The sequence below is a fragment of the Lygodium microphyllum genome, chromosome 26 (genome assembly GCF_053477565.2).
Source record: "Lygodium microphyllum isolate KBCC chromosome 26, Lygodium_microphyllum_v1.1.10, whole genome shotgun sequence".
NCBI lineage: Eukaryota > Viridiplantae > Streptophyta > Polypodiopsida > Schizaeales > Lygodiaceae > Lygodium > Lygodium microphyllum.
In genome coordinates this window covers 13487469-13515302 of record NC_141160.1, presented here as the reverse complement: position 1 = coordinate 13515302, position 27834 = coordinate 13487469, and the positions used below count along the sequence as shown (strand labels likewise).

Sequence of the window (27834 nt, the reverse complement as noted above, 5' to 3'; positions counted from 1 at the left end):
GAAAAGCATTGAAGGATAGCGAGTATTCAATTTATGGATTATATTTTGATAGGTGCATACCTTAGGCATGGTGCCTATATTTTGTCACGCCTATTTATTGAGGCGTCGGATATTTATTATTATTTTGTATGCACATGGGCGCACGATTATGTTATTTCTATTTGGACATTGTATTGGGTGTGCCAGACTCTTTGGGCACCGTCCATTAGCTTCATTCCTATTTTGTGTTAAAGCAAACTCAAAAGCTAAAAGCTTGCTATTTTGTAATTTGGGCTATTATTTGAGCTTGAAGATGAATAATACATAAAATACATGCTTTGTGGAGCGCTCACACAAGGCATGGGGGGAGATTGCACCCAATTGGTCTCTTGCTCTTGTTGTTCATGCTTTTTACCTTGTAATTTGTGCAAAAAGTAGAGTTCTATTGTTCTTGGGGACCTTCCGGCATTCACTACGCGAGCGTACAACATTCGATTTGGACACCAACCTCAACAAGATCAAATCATCAAAATGGAGAGCAAAGGTGTAAAGAACATCACCTTTAGCTAGGGACGCTGAATTGGTAGTGGTCTTTGGTCTCCTACCTTATTCCTTGTGCATGCAATTGAGATAACTTGTTCACCTTCTCCATGTACCTTTGCCAATTGACCTCTGTGCTCACAATCGATGTGGCAATCTTCGTTTAGATTCAATTGATCACCATGTAATATGCCTTTTCAAATAGAAAGGTGTAGTTAAGTTTGAGGGAGGGCCCTTTTATACTGGGGGCGCAAGCGGGACCATATTGCTTGTTGTGCCAAGTGAAAGGAGAGGGGCCCTCTTCTACTACCATGGCAACATCTACAAGATGATGGTGCATGGTAAAGGACTCGCAAGCTTTCCTCTTAGCCTCAATCATGTAGTCACTTCCATGCAGTGCCATGTTATAGTCGCATGTGAGCATATTGGGACACACGCTGATCTTTTGCTCAAGAAAAGATCTAATGAATTTGATACATAAACATAGACTGCCATTACTACCTCCCCATCTTAGCTAAAGTAAATAACAATTATTGAGCCATGCCCATTGGACCATACAACTTTGGCCTTCAACTCAAACCTAGTAAGAATGATTGTGTTGCCTCTCCCATGGATTTTGGCATTAAGAAAATAGTCATAGCCTTTTAGGGTCTATCACATTATCTTCATTGTTTGCAAGTCTTAACTACCTACAACATAATGATCTTGGATTTGCGCCTTTTGAATAGTCTAAAGCACCTCAACTTCCACTCTTCATTAAAAATACCTTTCACATTCCATGTTAGATCTTTCAATTTCCTTATCGACCTATTAACCATTAATATCAATATCATAAATACCTCCCAAGAAGGCACAAATTTTCCTCTCCAATAACTGTATCCAAGCCATTTGCTCCACATAAGGCTTTGAATTATCACTCTATCAACTTGCAAATGCATGACATTTTCCTTACCCTTGGGAGCCAGATCATTGCTGTTTTGTATAGATTTGGGAGCATACTTGCCATGGAGTTTGCTATTATTATTGTCGATTGGATGTGCATCTTGAAACAAAGTTCTAGACACAAGTGGCTTTGCATATTCCTTTTGGATGATTGTTGGGGTGGGATGATAGCCTAAGGTGATGGGGTTGCTTGGTTCATATTCGTTGCCACAGCTTCATTCAAGCTCTTCTCCTTGCTGTTCGCTTTAGGCTTTGCATGATGATTGGGGCAAGCCTTAGCAAAATGCCCACATGACCTACACTTATATCATGTGGGAAGGCACAAACTTGCCCCCCTAATAGCTCCAACACCTTCAACACCTCCTTTCATTGATCATAGAGGATGTAGGTATGTTTCTAAGCACACATTGCTCCTAGTCCATTGGGAGGGACATGGAGGACTCGATCAAAAACTTCAACCAATGCACTAACCTCCCCCTCTAGCTAGTAAACGAGAGAGGGAAAATTGCATCCACACTAGACATTTTGCAAGAGTACCGCTTTCAGGTCGAAGTTTGCAATTCAAGGGATTGTGTGCACTAGGTTGCATTGAAGCCAACCTTATTGCCTAGCACAAACTCCCTCTCTATGGAAAAGTTGAGCATGTTAAAAAAAAAAACCTTTATCCGTGTAGAGAGGCTCCAATGGAAGGTGAACTCAAATTAGCATTCAAACTCCATCTTGTTAGGGACGCATCCCATAAAATATATATAAACACACACAAAATATAGAGCAAAGCAACCCTTGAGCTTTAGGAGGGAGAAGATTACATGGGTGCATATGATTTTCTTGTTTGGGCTTAGCTCATTCCATCTCTTCTCATTGATTTCTAATAGGTTCTTCAATAGTTCCTTCTTGATGGTCCCACATCATGACCACAGTCGATCTCCATACCATCGTATGTTTCCTTCAAAACCTTCCTTTCACCTTCATCACCTCCATTGTTACTATGCAAATGTGGAGACTTAGTGTGGCGCCTATTAGAGTGCATGCATGCAAGCAACACACTACCATGTGACCGCCACTTGTGATTGCCTAAATAAATGCAGGTATGGCTACTTAGTACTAAAGAAGGAAGAAAGACGCCTAAAGTTTGTGCAAGGCCAAACTACAACAATTGACCGTTTACTGTGTCACAATCATTAGGCTTGTCACAAATAATGCTTTCCGCCTAGAGAAGCAAATGATACCTTCTTAGTCTGTCGAGCTCTGAGCTGATGGTGGCCAGCGGCAATGAAAGATAGAGAAGAAGGAGGAAAAGCAGGCGTCGTTGAAGAGAGATAGAAGGGGGAAGGAAAGGAGGAGAAGGAGAGCAAAAGGAAGGCAGGCAAGGAGATTCATGGCGATGGATCTCTCGTGGTTGCACCTCGTTGTTTTCGGCACTGGCTGCCTCGCCATCGGGTACTTCATCGGCAAGCGAGGCTCGTTTTTCTTCAGAAAAGAGCGCGTTTCTCCTTCTCCATCTTCTTCTCCCTCCAGCTCTGGCGTCAAGTACCATGGCAAAAAAGAACGGCATGACGTTGATCGCATGGCAGAAATCATGGAGGATTTCAAAATGGTCAGTCCATCTCCGTTTGTACGTCATTGTACTTCAAATGATTGATTAGAAACTTCTGAGCTGATGATAATTAGATACAGTAGTGCCTATTAAAACTGATAGAGACATGCTGCCTACTTGTCTCGAAAACAGCACAGGGAACCTTTACTCCATGCGCTGAAACGCAAGCTGAACGCTGATGTAGAATTCTTTTTCATGTGATCGGTCATCGCATATTCTCACCTAATTTTGTGGCAAAAGTACCACATATTGTGCACAATTACCAGTGTTGTGTTCCGTTTTATTTTCAGGATGGAGGGCTTGAAGTAAAATGGTGGCTAATCATGTGCAGGTACTAGTTGTACGCAATGACTTGAAAATGGGCAAGGGCAAGATTGCTGCACAATGCAGGCAAGGCTGAAGTATACAGAAGATTTTCGTTGTTGCTTTCAATCCATCTTAGTGTCTCTGCTTTTTCTGATTTCTGTTAGTGGCAGGTGTCCAGTCTATTGATATCACATATCACATGCTTACTGGTAGCTCCATGCTGAGCAGATATCTCAAGCAGTGCAGTAAAGTTTCACATCATTTTTATCGCATGCATGTGTTTGAGTTTGCAAACTTGAAATAGGAGAGAGATTATTGGATAGACCATACTTGAGCCTTTTTAGGGGTTTAAAAAAGGCCACAAGCTGCTAAAATTGTATATGGATTTGCTAAGGATTTTGGTCTTTCTTCACGTACTCGAGTGCTTGGTTGTGATAGCCAAGGTGCACTATGTCTGGCTAAGAATGGCATGTTCCATGCACTTACCAAACACATAGATGTTCAGTGCCACTTCATTTGACAGGTCTTGGATGATGGCCTTGTCACATTGACTAAGGTCAAAACCCAAGATAATCTTGTAGATGTTCTCACTAAGAGTCTTGCAAAGGCTTAGCATGAGCATTGCATCCGATTAGTGGGAGTTGGTTAGCTTAAAGGTACCACTTCGACCCTTTAAGTGGGAGGTTGTTGGATGTAAAGTCCCTTTTGTCTCTGTGTATAAAGTTATATGGGTGTGAGCACACCCTTATTGTACCCTAATATATAAATACATTCTTTATTCTTTGTGTACCATCACAATCTGGTACACCTATCTTTGTGTTCACTATCTCTTACTCTCAACATTGCTGCTCGCACTTCCATTGTGCACTCTCCCCTTCAAATAGCTTTAGAAACCACATACCACAATCGCTTTTGCACAAACTAGGCTTTCATATCAGCACTTCAGGTGAAGTAATCAGGGTCGTGAAGTTTGTTATTAGTAGAACATGAGGGAGGAGCCATAGAGAGAGAGAGAGAGAGAGAGAGAGAGAGAGAGAGAGAGGCAAGAAAGAAAGATCTATTAACATCTCTAGAATGCCAAGATGGCCTATGAGACCATAACCAATACAACTATATCATCATCTCTCATCAGAGAAGAAAAACAAAATTATGTCTAGATCTACATGATAATATGATAATCACGCAGAGAGAGAGAGAGAGAGAGAGAGAGAGAGAGAGAGAGTTCTATCTGCTAGAGTACATCCAAGCACAACGCATACTACATGAAGTACAAGTTCACATGCAGTGTTAAGAGGAGCTGATCACAAAACGTCTCCAAAAGTTGGGATGTCCCCTGTCCCATTTCGGCATCCCCTTCAGCACATTTGTCTGGGATGGTGTTTCTGCATTCCGGGGGCCTAGGATAGTTGTTTCTTGTTACTACGACGGTGCTCTACCTTGCATTAAGAGTGTGGACCACCATTGCAATGCATTTCCACTCAAGAAAGTGGTCGCCTTCTGAATCTTAGAGGATTTAGTGAAGTTGCCTCCCCACCCTTATCATAGTCCTTTGGTGGCCCAGCTGTGCTTCATCTGCATTCCATATCCCTCAGTCTCATGACACATTCAGGTTCTGAGAGAAGATGTTAGAGGCTGATCAGCTCCTATACAGTTGTTTATGGGCAGGGTGGCCAGTTATTTTTGTAGCACAGTTATTTATTATTATTAGTGTTTTGTTGTATGCACCAGGTTGGTCCATTCTGGTCTGACCTGATTCCGGGTATCCTGTATATATGGCTTTCAGTTGTGTGGTTCAGCAATTAGTGCGTGCAAGACACAGCATGTGTGAGGTTCTTTGAGAGAGATTGCCACACTCTGAGGGCTGAAATGATGAACGGGTTGCCTCTTACCCATCCAACCTCCAATCCTCACTAAGAGAACTAAAGAGGGGCACCACCTAGCCAAAGAGAGGATGGGCTAGGACATCCCTATTCTCAAAGAGAATCAAGAAAGCCAAGACACAAATTTACAAGAGAGAATATATGTGCTAGACACCATATTGGAATATAAGAGAGAGAGATGAGAGGAGAGGGAGACAAGAGGAGAAGAGGTAGAAGAAGCTTGCCATTATGCTACATGGAATGAGAAGATGAGAAGAGATGGAGATAATAGGAGAAGAGGTAGAGGAAGCTTGCGATTATGCTACACAATAAAAGAACTCACTCATAGCTTCCCTCAAAGAGATGAGGGTATTCTAGAATGCTCTCATGGACTTGTCATTCTTCTTCTTCTCTTTTCTCAGAGAATCAAGAGAACCAAGACACAAATTTACAAGAGAGAATACATGTACTAGACACCATATTGGAATATAAGAGAGAGAGATGAGAGGAGAGGGAGACAAGAGGAGAAGAGATAGAAGAAGCTTGCCATTATGCTACATGGAATGAGAAGATGAGAAGAGAGGGAGATAATAGGAGAAGAGGTAGAGGAAGCTTGCCATTATGCTACATAATAAAAGAACTCACTCATAGCTTCCCTCAAAGAGATGAGGGTATTCTAGAATGCTCTCATGGACTTGTCATTCTCCTCCTCCCCTCTTCCTTCTTCCCCCTCCATTCTCTATGGGCTCTTTATATAGCCTCCATGAGGGATTAGATTAAGCTAATCTTCTTGATTAACATAATCCTAGATGATGTATGGCATCTTTGAAAATATGGAGCATAGTGGATGGGACAAGTCCCCACCTTGGTCATCATGCAAGAAGCCAAGGGTGGTGGTAGACAAAATAGATAAATGGAGCTAGATTACAAGAGGTGGGTGGCCAAAGCACATTATTATAATATATTTACAAGAAGGATAGAGTGGAAAGTTGGTGTGGTGAAAGAGAGAAGAAAATTGCATGTAGCTAGCAGTCTGCGCCTTCGTAACTTCAAATCCGTGAGGAATTTGAAAAAAGTTTCTTCTGCAACTTTGTAGACCAGGTCGAAACCGATCGGCCTTCGCGGGAATTTTCTTGAAATTAGCTTTTTCTTGGGAGTTATTGAGATTATAAAAAAGGCTTCCAAAAGCTGCTTTGACTTTAGTATCCCATATGTATATAAATACATATAAGCATGTGACAAAAGGGGTCCATGCTTGTAAGCTTTTGTGCAAGATCCAAATGACACCATGATGTGGATATTGACTTGTGTGCAAGGGTGAGGTGTCCTCTAATGATGGTGATAGATTCCAAATCTTAGTGATGCAGACGGGGCCCATGTGTAGTTGGAGGCTAGTCCTTTGAAAAAATCTATGCATTCACTCAACTCCTAGGTGTAATCCATTTTCATCTTCACTAAGATAACCATCCCTTTGACCCTTTACATTGACATGCCTTCTAAGAACTTGTTCCTCCCATTTGCTAGAGTTATCATAATCGAGAAGCAATGTAGCATACCTAGTGCTTGAAGAGTAAACCCAGAGTGATATGGTAGGCTCTTGATAGGGGCTTTGGCCAAAATTTTGTGGTAATAATCCGGGTTGTAAAAAACCCGGATCATTAGCCCTCCCCTTAGGCTAGAGGTATTCATGCCTCTAGCTTGATAATGATGGTCCAATAGAGCAAGGAGGACTGCACCCCCTCATTGGTGGCTCTTCATTGAATGACTGCTCCAAAGTGTTCATATTTCTTTGAAAATAAGGCTTCAATCGCCATCCATTTACCCTTGTCTTGTGAACCTTCCCATCCATGTCACCTAGCTTATAGCTGCCATTTGGATATCTCCTTATGACCATGAATGGCCCTTCCCACTTGAACACAAGTTTAGCATCCTTTCTGTTATCGAAGCGGTTATCATAGCGTAGCACAAGTGATCCTTCCCTTATGTGTTTGCTAGCCAGCTTCTTATTAAAGGTCTTCCTCCTCTCTTCAGCCTGCATGGAATAGTGTTGGACTGCTGCTTCTCTATCTAACTCCAGCCTCTCTAGATCCAAGATCCTTTCCTCTAACTTCTTATCTTGATTCTTCTCTTGACTGGCTACTAAAACACGCAAACTGGCCAGTTCCACCTCTATAGGAAGCAAAGCTTCTTGGCCATAGACGAGGTGAAATGGAGTATAGCCAAGCGAGGTTCTAAATGAAGTCCTGTAGGCCCAAAGAGCTGCACTCAATTTTTTATCCCAGTGCTTGGGGTGCATGTGTACCTGCTTGGTAATTATCTTACAAATTAGCCCATTTACTTTTTCGACCAAACCATTACACTGTGGATAGTAGGGAGTAGAATGCCTGTGCTTGATTTTTAGCCTTTCCATTAGCTCCCCTACTAGGTTCACCCTAAAACCAGGACCCCGATCAGAGATAATTTCCAAAGGTGTGCCAAACCTGCAACAAATATTTTCAAACACAAATTTTCCTACTTCTTGGGCTGTGATCCTACTAGTTGCTGAAGCCTCTGCCCACCTCGTCATGTAGTCCACTCCCATTATGATGTATTCCTTGCCAGATTGAGTTCGTGGGAGTGGCCCTATTGCATCAATCCCCCATTTCTCAAATGGGCCATATGTAGTTATGGGATTTTGTTCCTCATGCACTAGCTTCCTTGGTCCGGCCTTTTGGCAATCGTCACAAGTGCGGCACCAATGTTGCACATCTCGATGTAGACTAGGCCACACAAAACCGGCTTGGAGAATCTTTCTGCTGGTTATTTCTTGAGCAAAATGTCCACCACAAACCCCTTCATGGCAGCTCTTAATCACATCTATAATCTCCTTTGCTGTTGGCACCCTTCTAAGCACTGCATCCTTTCCTTTGCAATACAACACATCATTTATCAAGCGGTATTTAGTGGCCTTAGTAGCTAGCCACCTTTTCTCACTTTTACTCATATGTGTAGGTGCCTCACCTTGCTCGAGAAAATAAAGCACATCTTGTAGTTGAAACTTTCCTTGAAACAAGGGAAGCTTTACGGCAATGATGCCCACCATTGCCTCTTTCAATTTTTCAGCTGCTAGAGCATCTGCGTCACCATTTGTGCGCCTTGGCACAAAATAGATTTGGGCTTTCTATAGCTTTCTCATGAGAGTTTTAGCTTCCCTCATTTTCACTGCTAAGTTATCATTTTTACAAGCCCAGATTCCTTTCATTTGCTTAACAATGAGCATAGAATCCCCAAAAACATTAAGCCGAGTGATACCATGTGAGAGACACCACTTCAAACCTAAAAGCAAGGCTTGATATTCTGCCTCATTGTTAGAATGGACATCCTCCAAGCTGATACCTTCTCCATAAAGTTTGTCACCTATGGGACTGAACACCACTATTCATGCTGCCGCTCTGTCTTTAATACGCTTGTAGGCTCCATCAAAGTAGAGGGCATGGGCATTCTCCACCCGTGGCGGCTCCTCAAGAGGAGGTGTCTCCTCTTTTACCTTTCCCTTCTCATTTTCCTTCTTTTGATGGCATCTATGGGTCAACAAATCAGCTAGGCAAGCTCGAGTAGAATCCTCCACTTTGAAGGTGTAGTCAAACTCTTGGAGTTGTATCACCCACTTAGCGATTCTAGCTGAAACATCCATGTGCTGTAAGGCATAGGGAAAATGCTCTTCTGTCGTGATCACTGTGAATGGCCTAGGGAGAAGATAAGGACGAAACTTCCTTACAGCAAACATTAGAGATAAAACCATTACCTCGACCATCTTGTACCCTCGTTCTGATGCTGTCATTACTCTACTAGAAAAGTAAACTGGTCTCATTAGGCCAGTTTTAGCATCCTTTTGTATTAGTGCTGCCCCTAGAGCATCTTCCCCAAAACTCGGGTTGACAAAAAACTCTTGATCCCAACAAGGCTGTAAAATTATAGGAAGGGTGCTAAGAGCCTTCTTCACCTCGTGAAAGCACCTTTCGCTTTCGTCACTCCACAGGAGTTCCTCAGAGTGGGTTAACTGTTGCAGTGGAAATATTAATTGGGAGAGGAGATGAATGAACCGCCCCATATATCGCACCTTCTGAATGAAAGAGGTTAGTTGCTTCACAGAAGATGGTGATGGCACTGCCAATAGGGCCTTAACTTTGTTTGGATCAGCTTCAATGCCCCTCTCACTTACGACATGCCCTAACAAAGTTACACTGCTTTCGCCAATGCGACACTTCTCATGGTTTAACTGCCCCCCCATTTGTGCGAGTCGGTTGAAAGCTTCATCCACCTTCCCTAAATGTAGAGCCTTAGAACTATAAATACAAAAATCATCAATAAAGACCCTGATGGATTTCCCAAAATATGGCTGGAAGACATAATTCATGAATCGCTGGAAGGTAGCTGGGGCATTTATTAATCCAAATGGCATTACTTTGTAAGCAAAACAACCCCAAGGTGTAATGAAGGTGGTCTTCTGTTGATCCTCCTCAGCTATTCGGATCTGGAAATAACCTGAATACCCATCACAAACAGTGTATCTCTCATGCCCGGCCACCTCGTTAAGTATTTCATCCTGAAAGGGAAGAGGAAAGTGATCTCTCTTAGTTGCGGCATTTAGCGGCTTGTAATCCACACAAATCCTCCATTTTCCATTCTTCTTGGGTATCACCACCACAGGTGAAACCCACTCTGAATCCCCTATTGGATAGATAAAGCCTGCCTTTAAAAGTCGTTGCACCTCAGTGAGTAGAGCGTTTTGTTGAACTACTCTCAATCGTCGTAGTCGCTGCACCACTGGCCGTGCTCCCTCTTTTAGATTAATGTGATGTTGTACTGCTGTCACACCTGTGATGTGTTCATAATCAGAAATAAAAAGTGCAGAGTGTTTTATCACCACTTCCATGTAGGCTGCCTTCTCCTCAACTGATAGATCCTTAGCCAACATTTTTTCTAACCCCTCCTTCTCGACCTTTGGAAGCTGCTGCGGAATTTCACTACCAGAAGGCCCTTTTAATGTAATCCCCATCACTTCTAGAGAGCTTTCTTCCTCCTCATTAGAAGACTCTCCCTCTGTCATAGATGACCAACCCTCGCTGGAACTCCATTCATCAGCGGTGGTTTCTAACACAAGATCCTCCTGTCGGCCCTCCTTCATGTTGTAGATAGTGCTCTTCCATTTTTTATGCAGCCCCTTTTGTGGCCTGAGCTCTAAAGCCCCTGTCTCCCAATCTTGTCTGGCTTTCATTCCCATTAGCCATGGTCGCCCAAGAATGAGCGGATAGCCATCCCCCTTCACTGGCATCACATACATGTCAAGCTCCAGTTGCACTCCACACACCTTTACCTTGACTTTCTTTATAACTCCCAAACAATTTACTACCACATTGTTAGCCATTTTGGCCCCAAATTTAGTAGTTTCATTTACCTCTAATCCCAAACGATGCATCAACTTTTCCGTCATGACACAAATCTCTGCACCTCCATCCACATATGTCTTTGACACTCTCTGCCCATTGATTTCGGCTTCCACTAGAGGTACAATATCTTTCATCTTTCTAGCCTGGATTGCATTCACATGTCTATTCTTCATGGGCCTAATGCTTACCATCTTTGACCATTGTCGCCGCACTGTTGGAGATAGATGTAGTAATTGTGGCCATGAAATTTTTGGCCCTTGATTCCTCACATCAGCAAGCAAATCATAAGCTCTAGTACCTTTACCCAAGGGAAAATCATCTGGCTCAATGTGTCGGCGTGAGCGAGCCCTCCTCTTTTTACTGTTGCGTGTCTTTGCAGCCACTGATGACTCTGCCTCCTCTTCCATATTTTCAACCTCCTTTTGTGGTGTAGGCTCCATCTTCTCAATTCTCCGGGCTTTCTTCACCGGCATTGCTTCAACCTCTACTACTTTGTCATTTTCTTTGACATCACTCTCATCTAAACTAATTATCCTAACATCATGATTCTCTGGCGGTTGAACAGGCAAGGGCGGCACCTCTGCAAGTGGTCGAGGATGCTAGAGAACTTGAACCGGTGGTGGAGGCCTTGGATTCGGTGGAACAAACCTTTCCCTAGGTGGTGTCACTTGTTGTCCCCTCCTTCTTGGTTGGAACCCATTTCCTGGAAAACGCCTAGGATGAGGGCAAAAGTACATACCATGGCCAGTCTCCCCACAATTATAGCAAACATACTCTCTTTCTTGTCTTCTTGGACCTCGATTGCCTTCATTTATGAGGGGAGGGGGTCGCACTCCTTGCACCAAATTTAATGAAAGGCTTTCGAGTTGATTAGTAATGCGTTGTAGGAGCTCTTGCTGTGGTATCTCTGGTTCAGGTGGGGCCTCTGCTATTTCTCTAGGCCTTTGCATGGTTGGTAAAACCTGTATGGGCTCAACTCCCCCCTTTAACTGGGCTTGATACTTCAATTTTCTATCTTTCTCTCTCGCATAAGTGACTGATTCTTCATAGGATGTGGGAAACTTTCCTTTGACCTTCTCCCTTAGTAGAGGATGGAGTCCGGCTAGAAAACAATCTTTCTTAAGGCAATCCGGTACTCTTTCTCCCTCGGCTAAAGATGTTGTCCATTTATCCCACAATTTTATAAACTTGCCTTCATAGGTTTGGTACTCCCCTGCTATGGTTTGGCGAAGATCTAAGAGTTGTCTCCAAATATCTTCAGGTGGCTCTGTATCTTGGTACTTGTGCATGAATGCGGTCTTGAGATTCTCCCAATTACCCCTTGTAGCCTCTGGGAGAGCTTGATACCACACTCGAGCATCACCCTTTAGAACTAAAGGGAAGGCCCGTACTTTGGTTGCTTCATCATCCCGGCCTGTGACTAGAAAGGCCATTTCTAAGTCATCCAAAAAGTCCAGAGATTTCTCCCCTTTGTGCCCAAAAAAACTTGGAAAAGCCATGATAGGAAGATGTTGATCTAGCTCAATACAAAATAAAGATGAACACGTCTAGGCCCAAGTCATATCTTATTAAGGGTAGAATAAATGGATTTACAGATGCATTAATCTCAGCAAGACGACGAGGGCCCAATAAGCACCTTATAATATTTTGAAACCTGATCTTTGTGCTAACGATTATATGCACGGTTTGTCTAGCAAGTGGACGGATAGGTCCGTACAAGTCCCTATGGTTCATGGGATACACTTAGAGTAGAATGAATATGTGCACATTAAATGAGATGTTATAATCCAAAATAGGGAGTATTATGGGATCAGGAGACAACAAGATCTCTCTCAACCTCTCAGCTCCAAAATAGAAGACCAACCTTTGCTGAAAATATATCTTTCTACTAATGCACACATCCACCCGAATGTTTTGAACCGATTGAAAGTTGTAGAAAGTAGGAGTAGTCATTTATGCATTAACTACAAATTTACACTACAAACTTTCATGAAGCGTGTCGTTGAAGCTATGGCCTCTTAGATCCCACCATTCGAGAGATGCGAAGGATTTGCTCACCACTAATTAGCGTAGCTTTTGTGTGACCATCATCAGCCTTGTAAAGTTCATAGGCTTCGATAGCTATCTTTTCAATTACTTTGAGTCTTCTTGCTAGTAGTAGTTGAAGCGCATCACCATATGTAGCCTCTCGCCAATACCGCACACCATTGATGTGTAACTCACCCTCCAAAAACTTGTTAATCCCCGAATTTGAAAGCGCCTTCACCACTTGAAGACGAAGCTCCGTAGGGAGTGTCTTTACACTAGACACCAAGCACTCAACACAATGCCTTGACGTAGAGACTTGATGAGAGCAAGATTTCTCATGAAGCAAAGAAGGATGTGTGTAATTAACTTGCTTTACCCGCATACGTGCCGTTTGTCGATAAAGATCCTTCTTCTCTTGAGCTTCTTTTGGAGACCATTGCGGTACTCTTGAGCGGCGAATCCCTTGAATAGGGTTTGATGAAGATTCCTCCTTAGTGATTTCTTGACAAACACTCGTTGAAGAAGAGGACAACTCCTTAGATGTTTCTTTCTTCATGGAAGTTGTAGAGCATAGCTTGAGAACTCCTCAGCGGGGGCACAAAAAATGAGGGCTGAAATGATGAACGGGTTGCCTCTTACCCATCCAACCTCCAATCCTCACTAAGAGAACTAAAGAGGGGCACCACCTAGCCAAAGAGAGGATGGGCTAGGACATCCCTATTCTCAAAGAGAATCAAGAAAGCCAAGACACAAATTTACAAGAGAGAATATATGTGCTAGACACCATATTGGAATATAAGAGAGAGAGATGAGAGGAGAGGGAGACAAGAGGAGAAGAGGTAGAAGAAGCTTGCCATTATGCTACATGGAATGAGAAGATGAGAAGAGATGGAGATAATAGGAGAAGAGGTAGAGGAAGCTTGCCATTATGCTACACAATAAAAGAACTCACTCATAGCTTCCCTCAAAGAGATGAGGGTATTCTAGAATGCTCTCATGGACTTGTCATTCTTCTTCTTCTCTTTTCTCAGAGAATCAAGAGAACCAAGACACAAATTTACAAGAGAGAATACATGTACTAGACACCATATTGGAATATAAGAGAGAGAGATGAGAGGAGAGGGAGACAAGAGGAGAAGAGATAGAAGAAGCTTGCCATTATGCTACATGGAATGAGAAGATGAGAAGAGAGGGAGATAATAGGAGAAGAGGTAGAGGAAGCTTGCCATTATGCTACATAATAAAAGAACTCACTCATAGCTTCCCTCAAAGAGATGAGGGTATTCTAGAATGCTCTCATGGACTTGTCATTCTCCTCCTCCCCTCTTCCTTCTTCCCCCTCCATTCTCTATGGGCTCTTTATATAGCCTCCATGAGGGATTAGATTAAGCTAATCTTCTTGATTAACATAATCCTAGATGATGTATGGCATCTTTGAAAATATGGAGCATAGTGGATGGGACAAGTCCCCACCTTGGTCATCATGCAAGAAGCCAAGGGTGGTGGTAGACAAAATAGATAAATGGAGCTAGATTACAAGAGGTGGGTGGCCAAAGCACATTATTATAATATATTTACAAGAAGGATAGAGTGGAAAGTTGGTGTGGTGAAAGAGAGAAGAAAATTGCATGTAGCTAGCAGTCTGCGCCTTCGTAACTTCAAATCCGTGAGGAATTTGAAAAAAGTTTCTTCTGCAACTTTGTAGACCAGGTCGAAACCGATCGGCCTTCGCGGGAATTTTCTTGAAATTAGCTTTTTCTTGGGAGTTATTGAGATTATAAAAAAGGCTTCCAAAAGCTGCTTTGACTTTAGTATCCCATATGTATATAAATACATATAAGCATGTGACAAAAGGGGTCCATGCTTGTAAGCTTTTGTGCAAGATCCAAATGACACCATGATGTGGATATTGACTTGTGTGCAAGGGTGAGGTGTCCTCTAATGATGGTGATAGATTCCAAATCTTAGTGATGCAGACGGGGCCCATGTGTAGTTGGAGGCTAGTCCTTTGAAAAAATCTATGCATTCACTCAACTCCTAGGTGTAATCCATTTTCATCTTCACTAAGATAACCATCCCTTTGACCCTTTACATTGACATGCCTTCTAAGAACTTGTTCCTCCCATTTGCTAGAGTTATCATAATCGAGAAGCAATGTAGCATACCTAGTGCTTGAAGAGTAAACCCAGAGTGATATGGTAGGCTCTTGATAGGGGCTTTGGCCAAAATTTTGTGGTAATAATCCGGGTTGTAAAAAACCCGGATCATTAGCCCTCCCCTTAGGCTAGAGGTATTCATGCCTCTAGCTTGATAATGATGGTCCAATAGAGCAAGGAGGACTGCACTTCCTCATTGGTGGCTCTTCATTGAATGACTGCTCCAAAGTGTTCATATTTCTTTGAAAATAAGGCTTCAATCGCCATCCATTTACCCTTGTCTTGTGAACCTTCCCATCCATGTCACCTAGCTTATAGCTGCCATTTGGATATCTCCTTATGACCATGAATGGCCCTTCCCACTTGAACACAAGTTTAGCATCCTTTCTGTTATCGAAGCGGTTATCATAGCGTAGCACAAGTGATCCTTCCCTTATGTGTTTGCTAGCCAGCTTCTTATTAAAGGTCTTCCTCCTCTCTTCAGCCTGCATGGAATAGTGTTGGACTGCTGCTTCTCTATCTAACTCCAGCCTCTCTAGATCCAAGATCCTTTCCTCTAACTTCTTATCTTGATTCTTCTCTTGACTGGCTACTAAAACACGCAAACTGGCCAGTTCCACCTCTATAGGAAGCAAAGCTTCTTGGCCATAGACGAGGTGAAATGGAGTATAGCCAAGCGAGGTTCTAAATGAAGTCCTGTAGGCCCAAAGAGCTGCACTCAATTTTTTATCCCAGTGCTTGGGGTGCATGTGTACCTGCTTGGTAATTATCTTACAAATTAGCCCATTTACTTTTTCGACCAAACCATTACACTGTGGATAGTAGGGAGTAGAATGCCTGTGCTTGATTTTTAGCCTTTCCATTAGCTCCCCTACTAGGTTCACCCTAAAACCAGGACCCCGATCAGAGATAATTTCCAAAGGTGTGCCAAACCTGCAACAAATATTTTCAAACACAAATTTTCCCACTTCTTGGGCTGTGATCCTACTAGTTGCTGAAGCCTCTGCCCACCTCGTCATGTAGTCCACTCCCATTATGATGTATTCCTTGCCAGATTGAGTTCGTGGGAGTGGCCCTATTGCATCAATCCCCCATTTCTCAAATGGGCCATATGTAGTTATGGGATTTTGTTCCTCATGCACTAGCTTCCTTGGTCCGGCCTTTTGGCAATCGTCACAAGTGCGGCACCAATGTTGCACATCTCGATGTAGACTAGGCCACACAAAACCGGCTTGGAGAATCTTTCTGCTGGTTATTTCTTGAGCAAAATGTCCACCACAAACCCCTTCATGGCAGCTCTTAATCACATCTATAATCTCCTTTGCTGTTGGCACCCTTCTAAGCACTGCATCCTTTCCTTTGCAATACAACACATCATTTATCAAGCGGTATTTAGTGGCCTTAGTAGCTAGCCACCTTTTCTCACTTTTACTCATATGTGTAGGTGCCTCACCTTGCTCGAGAAAATAAAGCACATCTTGTAGTTGAAACTTTCCTTGAAACAAGGGAAGCTTTACGGCAATGATGCCCACCATTGCCTCTTTCAATTTTTCAGCTGCTAGAGCATCTGCGTCACCATTTGTGCGCCTTGGCACAAAATAGATTTGGGCTTTCTATAGCTTTCTCATGAGAGTTTTAGCTTCCCTCATTTTCACTGCTAAGTTATCATTTTTACAAGCCCAGATTCCTTTCATTTGCTTAACAATGAGCATAGAATCCCCAAAAACATTAAGCCGAGTGATACCATGTGAGAGACACCACTTCAAACCTAAAAGCAAGGCTTGATATTCTGCCTCATTGTTAGAATGGACATCCTCCAAGCTGATACCTTCTCCATAAAGTTTGTCACCTATGGGACTGAACACCACTATTCATGCTGCCGCTCTGTCTTTAATACGCTTGTAGGCTCCATCAAAGTAGAGGGCATGGGCATTCTCCACCCGTGGCGGCTCCTCAAGAGGAGGTGTCTCCTCTTTTACCTTTCCCTTCTCATTTTCCTTCTTTTGATGGCATCTATGGGTCAACAAATCAGCTAGGCAAGCTCGAGTAGAATCCTCCACTTTGAAGGTGTAGTCAAACTCTTGGAGTTGTATCACCCACTTAGCGATTCTAGCTGAAACATCCATGTGCTGTAAGGCATAGGGAAAATGCTCTTCTGTCGTGATCACTGTGAATGGCCTAGGGAGAAGATAAGGACGAAACTTCCTTACAGCAAACATTAGAGATAAAACCATTACCTCGACCATCTTGTACCCTCGTTCTGATGCTGTCATTACTCTACTAGAAAAGTAAACTGGTCTCATTAGGCCAGTTTTAGCATCCTTTTGTATTAGTGCTGCCCCTAGAGCATCTTCCCCAAAACTCGGGTTGACAAAAAACTCTTGATCCCAACAAGGCTGTAAAATTATAGGAAGGGTGCTAAGAGCCTTCTTCACCTCGTGAAAGCACCTTTCGCTTTCGTCACTCCACAGGAGTTCCTCAGAGTGGGTTAACTGTTGCAGTGGAAATATTAATTGGGAGAGGAGATGAATGAACCGCCCCATATATCGCACCTTCTGAATGAAAGAGGTTAGTTGCTTCACAGAAGATGGTGATGGCACTGCCAATAGGGCCTTAACTTTGTTTGGATCAGCTTCAATGCCCCTCTCACTTACGACATGCCCTAACAAAGTTACACTGCTTTCGCCAATGCGACACTTCTCATGGTTTAACTGCCCCCCCATTTGTGCGAGTCGGTTGAAAGCTTCATCCACCTTCCCTAAATGTAGAGCCTTAGAACTATAAATACAAAAATCATCAATAAAGACCCTGATGGATTTCCCAAAATATGGCTGGAAGACATAATTCATGAATCGCTGGAAGGTAGCTGGGGCATTTATTAATCCAAATGGCATTACTTTGTAAGCAAAACAACCCCAAGGTGTAATGAAGGTGGTCTTCTGTTGATCCTCCTCAGCTATTCGGATCTGGAAATAACCTGAATACCCATCACAAACAGTGTATCTCTCATGCCCGGCCACCTCGTTAAGTATTTCATCCTGAAAGGGAAGAGGAAAGTGATCTCTCTTAGTTGCGGCATTTAGCGGCTTGTAATCCACACAAATCCTCCATTTTCCATTCTTCTTGGGTATCACCACCACAGGTGAAACCCACTCTGAATCCCCTATTGGATAGATAAAGCCTGCCTTTAAAAGTCGTTGCACCTCAGTGAGTAGAGCGTTTTGTTGAACTACTCTCAATCGTCGTAGTCGCTGCACCACTGGCCGTGCTCCCTCTTTTAGATTAATGTGATGTTGTACTGCTGTCACACCTGTGATGTGTTCATAATCAGAAATAAAAAGTGCAGAGTGTTTTATCACCACTTCCATGTAGGCTGCCTTCTCCTCAACTGATAGATCCTTAGCCAACATTTTTTCTAACCCCTCCTTCTCGACCTTTGGAAGCTGCTGCGGAATTTCACTACCAGAAGGCCCTTTTAATGTAATCCCCATCACTTCTAGAGAGCTTTCTTCCTCCTCATTAGAAGACTCTCCCTCTGTCATAGATGACCAACCCTCGCTGGAACTCCATTCATCAGCGGTGGTTTCTAACACAAGATCCTCCTGTCGGCCCTCCTTCATGTTGTAGATAGTGCTCTTCCATTTTTTATGCAGCCCCTTTTGTGGCCTGAGCTCTAAAGCCCCTGTCTCCCAATCTTGTCTGGCTTTCATTCCCATTAGCCATGGTCGCCCAAGAATGAGCGGATAGCCATCCCCCTTCACTGGCATCACATACATGTCAAGCTCCAGTTGCACTCCACACACCTTTACCTTGACTTTCTTTATAACTCCCAAACAATTTACTACCACATTGTTAGCCATTTTGGCCCCAAATTTAGTAGTTTCATTTACCTCTAATCCCAAACGATGCATCAACTTTTCCGTCATGACACAAATCTCTGCACCTCCATCCACATATGTCTTTGACACTCTCTGCCCATTGATTTCGGCTTCCACTAGAGGTACAATATCTTTCATCTTTCTAGCCTGGATTGCATTCACATGTCTATTCTTCATGGGCCTAATGCTTACCATCTTTGACCATTGTCGCCGCACTGTTGGAGATAGATGTAGTAATTGTGGCCATGAAATTTTTGGCCCTTGATTCCTCACATCAGCAAGCAAATCATAAGCTCTAGTACCTTTACCCAAGGGAAAATCATCTGGCTCAATGTGTCGGCGTGAGCGAGCCCTCCTCTTTTTACTGTTGCGTGTCTTTGCAGCCACTGATGACTCTGCCTCCTCTTCCATATTTTCAACCTCCTTTTGTGGTGTAGGCTCCATCTTCTCAATTCTCCGGGCTTTCTTCACCGGCATTGCTTCAACCTCTACTACTTTGTCATTTTCTTTGACATCACTCTCATCTAAACTAATTATCCTAACATCATGATTCTCTGGCGGTTGAACAGGCAAGGGCGGCACCTCTGCAAGTGGTCGAGGATGCTGGAGAACTTGAACCGGTGGTGGAGGCCTTGGATTCGGTGGAACAAACCTTTCCCTAGGTGGTGTCACTTGTTGTCCCCTCCTTCTTGGTTGGAACCCATTTCCTGGAAAACGCCTAGGATGAGGGCAAAAGTACATACCATGGCCAGTCTCCCCACAATTATAGCAAACATACTCTCTTTCTTGTCTTCTTGGACCTCGATTGCCTTCATTTATGAGGGGAGGGGGTCGCACTCCTTGCACCAAATTTAATGAAAGGCTTTCGAGTTGATTAGTAATGCGTTGTAGGAGCTCTTGCTGTGGTATCTCTGGTTCAGGTGGGGCCTCTGCTATTTCTCTAGGCCTTTGCATGGTTGGTAAAACCTGTATGGGCTCAACTCCCCCCTTTAACTGGGCTTGATACTTCAATTTTCTATCTTTCTCTCTCGCATAAGTGACTGATTCTTCATAGGATGTGGGAAACTTTCCTTTGACCTTCTCCCTTAGTAGAGGATGGAGTCCGGCTAGAAAACAATCTTTCTTAAGGCAATCCGGTACTCTTTCTCCCTCGGCTAAAGATGTTGTCCATTTATCCCACAATTTTATAAACTTGCCTTCATAGGTTTGGTACTCCCCTGCTATGGTTTGGCGAAGATCTAAGAGTTGTCTCCAAATATCTTCAGGTGGCTCTGTATCTTGGTACTTGTGCATGAATGCGGTCTTGAGATTCTCCCAATTACCCCTTGTAGCCTCTGGGAGAGCTTGATACCACACTCGAGCATCACCCTTTAGAACTAAAGGGAAGGCCCGTACTTTGGTTGCTTCATCATCCCGGCCTGTGACTAGAAAGGCCATTTCTAAGTCATCCAAAAAGTCCAGAGATTTCTCCCCTTTGTGCCCAAAAAAACTTGGAAAAGCCATGATAGGAAGATGTTGATCTAGCTCAATACAAAATAAAGATGAACACGTCTAGGCCCAAGTCATATCTTATTAAGGGTAGAATAAATGGATTTACAGATGCATTAATCTCAGCAAGACGACGAGGGCCCAATAAGCACCTTATAATATTTTGAAACCTGATCTTTGTGCTAACGATTATATGCACGGTTTGTCTAGCAAGTGGACGGATAGGTCCGTACAAGTCCCTATGGTTCATGGGATACACTTAGAGTAGAATGAATATGTGCACATTAAATGAGATGTTATAATCCAAAATAGGGAGTATTATGGGATCAGGAGACAACAAGATCTCTCTCAACCTCTCAGCTCCAAAATAGAAGACCAACCTTTGCTGAAAATATATCTTTCTACTAATGCACACATCCACCCGAATGTTTTGAACCGATTGAAAGTTGTAGAAAGTAGGAGTAGTCATTTATGCATTAACTACAAATTTACACTACAAACTTTCATGAAGCGTGTCGTTGAAGCTATGGCCTCTTAGATCCCACCATTCGAGAGATGCGAAGGATTTGCTCACCACTAATTAGCGTAGCTTTTGTGTGACCATCATCAGCCTTGTAAAGTTCATAGGCTTCGATAGCTATCTTTTCAATTACTTTGAGTCTTCTTGCTAGTAGTAGTTGAAGCGCATCACCATATGTAGCCTCTCGCCAATACCGCACACCATTGATGTGTAACTCACCCTCCAAAAACTTGTTAATCCCCGAATTTGAAAGCGCCTTCACCACTTGAAGACGAAGCTCCGTAGGGAGTGTCTTTACACTAGACACCAAGCACTCAACACAATGCCTTGACGTAGAGACTTGATGAGAGCAAGATTTCTCATGAAGCAAAGAAGGATGTGTGTAATTAACTTGCTTTACCCGCATACGTGCCGTTTGTCGATAAAGATCCTTCTTCTCTTGAGCTTCTTTTGGAGACCATTGCGGTACTCTTGAGCGGCGAATCCCTTGAATAGGGTTTGATGAAGATTCCTCCTTAGTGATTTCTTGACAAACACTCGTTGAAGAAGAGGACAACTCCTTAGATGTTTCTTTCTTCATGGAAGTTGTAGAGCATAGCTTGAGAACTCCTCAGCGGGGGCACAAAAAATGAGGGCTGAAATGATGAACGGGTTGCCTCTTACCCATCCAACCTCCAATCCTCACTAAGAGAACTAAAGAGGGGCACCACCTAGCCAAAGAGAGGATGGGCTAGGACATCCCTATTCTCAAAGAGAATCAAGAAAGCCAAGACACAAATTTACAAGAGAGAATATATGTGCTAGACACCATATTGGAATATAAGAGAGAGAGATGAGAGGAGAGGGAGACAAGAGGAGAAGAGGTAGAAGAAGCTTGCCATTATGCTACATGGAATGAGAAGATGAGAAGAGATGGAGATAATAGGAGAAGAGGTAGAGGAAGCTTGCCATTATGCTACACAATAAAAGAACTCACTCATAGCTTCCCTCAAAGAGATGAGGGTATTCTAGAATGCTCTCATGGACTTGTCATTCTTCTTCTTCTCTTTTCTCAGAGAATCAAGAGAACCAAGACACAAATTTACAAGAGAGAATACATGTACTAGACACCATATTGGAATATAAGAGAGAGAGATGAGAGGAGAGGGAGACAAGAGGAGAAGAGATAGAAGAAGCTTGCCATTATGCTACATGGAATGAGAAGATGAGAAGAGAGGGAGATAATAGGAGAAGAGGTAGAGGAAGCTTGCCATTATGCTACATAATAAAAGAACTCACTCATAGCTTCCCTCAAAGAGATGAGGGTATTCTAGAATGCTCTCATGGACTTGTCATTCTCCTCCTCCCCTCTTCCTTCTTCCCCCTCCATTCTCTATGGGCTTTTTATATAGCCTCCATGAGGGATTAGATTAAGCTAATCTTCTTGATTAACATAATCCTAGATGATGTATGGCATCTTTGAAAATATGGAGCATAGTGGATGGGACAAGTCCCCACCTTGGTCATCATGCAAGAAGCCAAGGGTGGTGGTAGACAAAATAGATAAATGGAGCTAGATTACAAGAGGTGGGTGGCCAAAGCACATTATTATAATATATTTACAAGAAGGATAGAGTGGAAAGTTGGTGTGGTGAAAGAGAGAAGAAAATTGCATGTAGCTAGCAGTCTGCGCCTTCGTAACTTCAAATCCGTGAGGAATTTGAAAAAAGTTTCTTCTGCAACTTTGTAGACCAGGTCGAAACCGATCGGCCCTCGCGGGAATTTTCTTGAAATTAGCTTTTTCTTGGGAGTTATTGAGATTATAAAAAAGGCTTCCAAAAGCTGCTTTGACTTTAGTATCCCATATGTATATAAATACATATAAGCATGTGACAAAAGGGGTCCATGCTTGTAAGCTTTTGTGCAAGATCCAAATGACACCATGATGTGGATATTGACTTGTGTGCAAGGGTGAGGTGTCCTCTAATGATGGTGATAGATTCCAAATCTTAGTGATGCAGACGGGGCCCATGTGTAGTTGGAGGCTAGTCCTTTGAAAAAATTTATGCATTCACTCAACTCCTAGGTGTAATCCATTTTCATCTTCACTAAGATAACCATCCCTTTGACCCTTTACATTGACATGCCTTCTAAGAACTTGTTCCTCCCATTTGCTAGAGTTATCATAATCGAGAAGCAATGTAGCATACCTAGTGCTTGAAGAGTAAACCCAGAGTGATATGGTAGGCTCTTGATAGGGGCTTTGGCCAAAATTTTGTGGTAATAATCCGGATTGTAAAAAACCCGGATCAACTCCTGTGTACATATTCTGCCTTCACACTTTCAGTATTCACCATCCACTTCTGAGTTGTGAGGCTCTCTTTGAGAGACACACACGTGCGTGTGCATGCACGCACACATGCACACACACACTCACACCCCATATTTGTTGTATTGAGTTTATATTTCTTTTGTGTGGACATTCTGTAGCATGTGTAAGAGTCTGTATGAGTGTGAACCCCCTCCTCTACCTCCTTGCATTCAGTAAAGTGCTCTGGCACAACCAGGTCAATTTAGCGTTGTTTGCACCCCTCAGGCAAATCTTGACTCCTTTGCAATCTGATCTCAGTAGTTGAGGTGATTTGTATCATACATTTTCCAATGATTATCTTTTCTATTCTAGTTCTCAGTTCTAATTTTGATTAACATTGATAGTTGTCTTCTTTAATGCTGTTGTGGAATTACCGTTAAGTTTCAAGTTGCTTTTCTCCTGCAGTCATGCAACCCTTGGTCTCTACAAGAAGGTGTTCTTTAGGGCACCACAAGCTCTTCAAAGGTACAAACTGAGAACAGAATTGGCAAAATTTTATTTTGTTTCCATTTGTCTTCATAACTAGGTGTAAAAAGCATGTCCTTGCAGTACCCTGAGTCAACTTGTTACCTTGATCTGTAATAAATGTTATTGATATGCTGCCTCAAAACCTGCATGCATGAAGATGGGAAATGTGTGGTCAAGTGAAAGTGGTAACCAAGGTCGAAAGCGAAGATGAAATGCTGCTAATCCAGGTAAATTTTGTTTTCCCTCAGGTTCAGTTTACCTTCCACTTGAGTTATGGCAATGAAATAAACGTTTTTGTTTCAGTATATGGACTTGTTATAGAGTATCAACAATGACAAGGCCATGAAAGTCAGAACACTTTTGATATCATACCTAATTGATAACATACAAGAGAAAAATCTCAGGAAAACAACTCATAATAACTATACTATTCTAAGAACATGAGATCGAGGTGCTTAATTATCTGCTTCCAGCAACATATGTTACGAACCATTGTCTTCAACTATAAAACCTATTGACATTTGGCAATCCTGGAGAGCTCTGTTCCTGCACTCTGTATTCTGTATTCTCCTTCATTTAAGCATACATTAGAAAGGCTAATGCTTTTTGAAAGCTAGTAGTAGCAACAGCCATGCATATGAATGACTTCAGATTTGGAGGCTGACTCACTGAAATTCATTGGTAATAGATAGAAACTTGTGTGCTGTAGTTTCAATTAGAAAAACACACAAGTATGGAATAAATTCTGAATTCTGATGCTGCAAGGTTGGAAGGGAAATGCAATTTGTGATGAATGCTAACTGGTCTAACTTTGCACATTGTACGCATATGTTTCCAGTAAAGCTGGTTCAGGATGTCTGCTGTCACAGTTAATGTGATGTGCAAAGTTTCTAATCAATCTCACTGTTTTCAGATATTCTACTCTTATGTGATAAGGTGAAGAATATCCGTAGGTTGAAACTAGAAAGCACTTTCTTTTGACATTCAAATATTGTTGCTGCTAAAACATATATATAGCTGTAAAACAATCTTACAAAGGGCCCTTTTTAGTTAGAAATTAGAACACCAAGGTACAGGAAGTTTGTTGTTATGGTTGATTGGGCTTAAGAATGAATATGCACATATTTGACTTAGTTGAAAATTCTTTGATCTAATGAGCTATCTTTTTTTGTAGGCAAAAGCCAACAGCTTGAAGTTAGCAACTCACATCACAATAGATGCAGGAAGAACACAAATTGCTCCAAGTAAGAGGACCATTCTTTTGTGAAGAAAGTGTCCATTTATGTCAGACTGAGAATGTGAAATGCAGTGTTTATTTACATCAGACTGAGAATGCAAAATAGAGTGCTGAGTTAGCTCAGAAAGAGTGGTAGTTGGCACCATTTAACAGATTTTTATGGGATGCTGTGTTGAATTTCACATAACCGGAATGTGCTTGGACAAATTAATGGGGTTGGTACTGTATGTAGCTAAAACGTAGGCAAGGATGGCCAATCTCTGTCTTAATAGCAAATGAAGCTACATAGGGGCTTTTATATTGGGTTACCAGATGTGACCCTTTCAGCTGTGGGGGTAGTTCTAATGCCAACAGTTATAATACAGCATTGGGACTGAAAAATTCTCTTGTGGGCCCCCCTTCTTCGACAAGTATGATTATGATGTAGGGCCATTGGCCAATATTGAGTATCACAAGCAAGGCTGAGACCTGCTAATCCATAACTTTTCAGTATATCATGAACAGTAGAGTGTTGTACCCTTGGTGCAATAGGAGCATTGATGGCTTGCCAATACTGGTGTGATAGTCTGGCTCTTGCTGCATTCGATCTGTTGTCAGATCATTGAGCTGCAGTGTGGGAGAGAGTCAGTCATTAGTGCTGTCATAGTTGGGCACCTGCTGCATCGAGTATGATAATGTGGCCCTTGTGGCACTGCAACCCATTTGAACATGTGGCAGGTGGATTGGGGTCGGGGGACAGGCTGGGGTAATACATGCATAGCATGGAGGCACATAATGGTGTATTAAAATATGGTCAGAGATGCCTGGCACAGAACATAACTGGTTGAATGACAGGCAACCGAAGGATGGCCTTGTAGAAGTACTACAATAAGGCGTGTGAACACAGCCTAGGCAAATGATCTTGGATTGACCAAGAAAAGGGCATGGCTAAACGAGTGACCAGAACCAAAGGGCATGACCAAAAAGTGTTAAGGGTCAAATAGAGTGCCAAAAGTACAAGGTGTAGATGATGAGGCTGGTGGGAATCACTGCTGGCACATGGGTCAAGACAATCAACATGTGAGAAGTGTGTGATAGGCTGGACATGGATGACCAAACATTGCAGACAGTAGGCACATTAGGCCGTTTGCACGTGTGAGGTACACTTAATATATTTAGGAACAATGGGAATTTGGTTAGTAAATCAAGATCCAATATTCAATTTGTACATTTTGGACCCAAGCTTCGTTAGCGTAAGTAAAGGCTTTGCTTTATTATGACTAGTTACAAGTCTAATGAGGAGTGTTTCCACACAAAAAGCTCACGCGTACTGTGGTTGCCCTTGTTTTATGGGTTTTTTGGCTGTTTGTTTGGTTTTTGTATCAGTCCTCATAGTTGAATGTACAATTGGGCCATTTGACCAACATGGGAAAGTCATGCAAATGATACCAAAAGCTAAGAAATGCCCACATGGCTACGAGAAGGGAAATGAAACTCCTTTAAGCCCCATCCTTAACACTGATTTTGGATGCATGGCCATGTATGAACCTATATAGAAGTCTGAAGTTGTGTGAATGACCCTAAGCCATGGACCAGCTGCATGTGGCATGATGGACGAAAACATTTGTCAATCTCCTTGGAAAAGGCGCAACGAACATGACTGTGAGTTCTCAATGCTGAATTAAAGGTAAAGGTGTTTTTAGTAGGCCATACATACCATAGGCCATTGCAAGAAATGACATAATTGATGATGTTGTGGCTGAGTTGTATCAGCCAGAGGTGTCCTTCGCAAGACTTGTACATGACTAGCAGTCATCTGTGGTGTCAGTGGTCACAATAGTATCTCCATTTTGGCTAGTGATTGAGTAAAAAAATAAAAAGATGAGGTGCTGTCTCCACACATTCACAAAAGACAATGACTGTGAGAAACCTTGCCGTGCCATATTGTCATTAGTAAAGAAGCTGTGAAGAAATGCGAGACGGAGGAAGATGATGGAGTTAGCATGTGCACCTGCCAAGGAATGAGGAAGATGAATGAATGAATCTGCCAATTGAGTGTGGAAGGCTATAAATAGCCAAATACCCCCAAATTTGGTCGGCTTGAAGTTTGGGGCTAAAATTTGGATTTGGTTGACCAGCATTTAATGCTAGTAAAATACTAGAAAATCTTAGAAAAATCCGGAGATCACAAGGCATGACAATTGCGATTGCTAACATAACTTGAAGCTAAGCTGGGGCTATTGCTAAGATAAGCCTCCAAACGCAGCTTGAAGGATGAAGAGAATAGGGCACATGAAGGAGAAGAGGTGGAAGGAAGAGGGTGGCCATGAATTGCAATGTCCTCCGGTAGGGGTATGGGCAACAGTGGTGTGGAGAGGAAAGAGTGTCGGAGTGACAAAAGAAGTGGGGTGAAGAATGACAGAAGAGGTGAAGAATGAATGAAGTGATGGCCTATTTACAAGCATAAGTTGTCTAGGTGATGCACCACTGAGTAGGCACCCACTGACGAAATGACCAAAATGTGAGCACTAGTTCTTTTTGGGGCTGTCAGTGTGAAACCTTGACTAAAGTGAGGAAACTGAAGACGTGATTTCTCAACAGGAGGTTGTAATCAAATAGGCCATGGGTGATTTTTGATTGTTCAAAACTAGTGCCAACAACAGCTTTTTGAGTAGTGGAAATGGATACCTACGCTTTGGGGACACCAACAGCCACTTAGGAGCAGCTGGATTTGGTGCATAGTTGTCAGGTATAGAAGGTATGATATTGTACAATATGATAAAATACGGTACTAAATGGTACCTTAAGAATTTATTGTTGAGCTAAAAATGCATTACAAATTGATTAGTTCTTTAAAACAGCCCCAAAATATGTAAATTACCTTAAATTTCATTAAACGGTGCATAGTCCTAGAGAGTGTGTGTCCCATAGGCCAACCTAATTTGGGAGGATCCACTCATCTATACATAGATAGGCTGCCCACCATTCAGCGTGTCCCTAGTCTTCCTGGTTTCAACCATATCCAATGGCTGTCCAACTGCTGCCACCTAATCACCAGCCCCTCGTGCCTTGTCCACT

General features: G+C 42.6%; 1 protein-coding gene across 2 annotated transcripts in view; it reads left to right on the top strand.

Annotated features, from left to right (window-relative positions):
- Positions 1 to 2590: 2590 nt before the first annotated feature.
- The window catches only part of LOC148013005 (Peptidyl-tRNA hydrolase II (PTH2) family protein), a 54712-nt gene continuing 29468 nt past the window's right edge, over positions 2591 to 27834 (top strand). The window contains exons 1-5 of one of the 2 annotated variants that reach the window (XM_087668094.1): positions 2591 to 3058; positions 3349 to 3389; positions 23478 to 23537; positions 23698 to 23767; positions 24715 to 24784. In XM_087668094.1, coding sequence (XP_087524220.1) covers positions 2840 to 3058; positions 3349 to 3389; positions 23478 to 23537; positions 23698 to 23767; positions 24715 to 24784 — 460 coding nt within the window. In that variant the 5' untranslated portion in view covers positions 2591 to 2839. Of the gene's footprint in view, positions 3059 to 3348; positions 3449 to 23477; positions 23538 to 23697; positions 23768 to 24714; positions 24785 to 27834 lie in introns of both variants that reach the window. The other variant, XM_087668093.1, reaches the window with a different exon arrangement.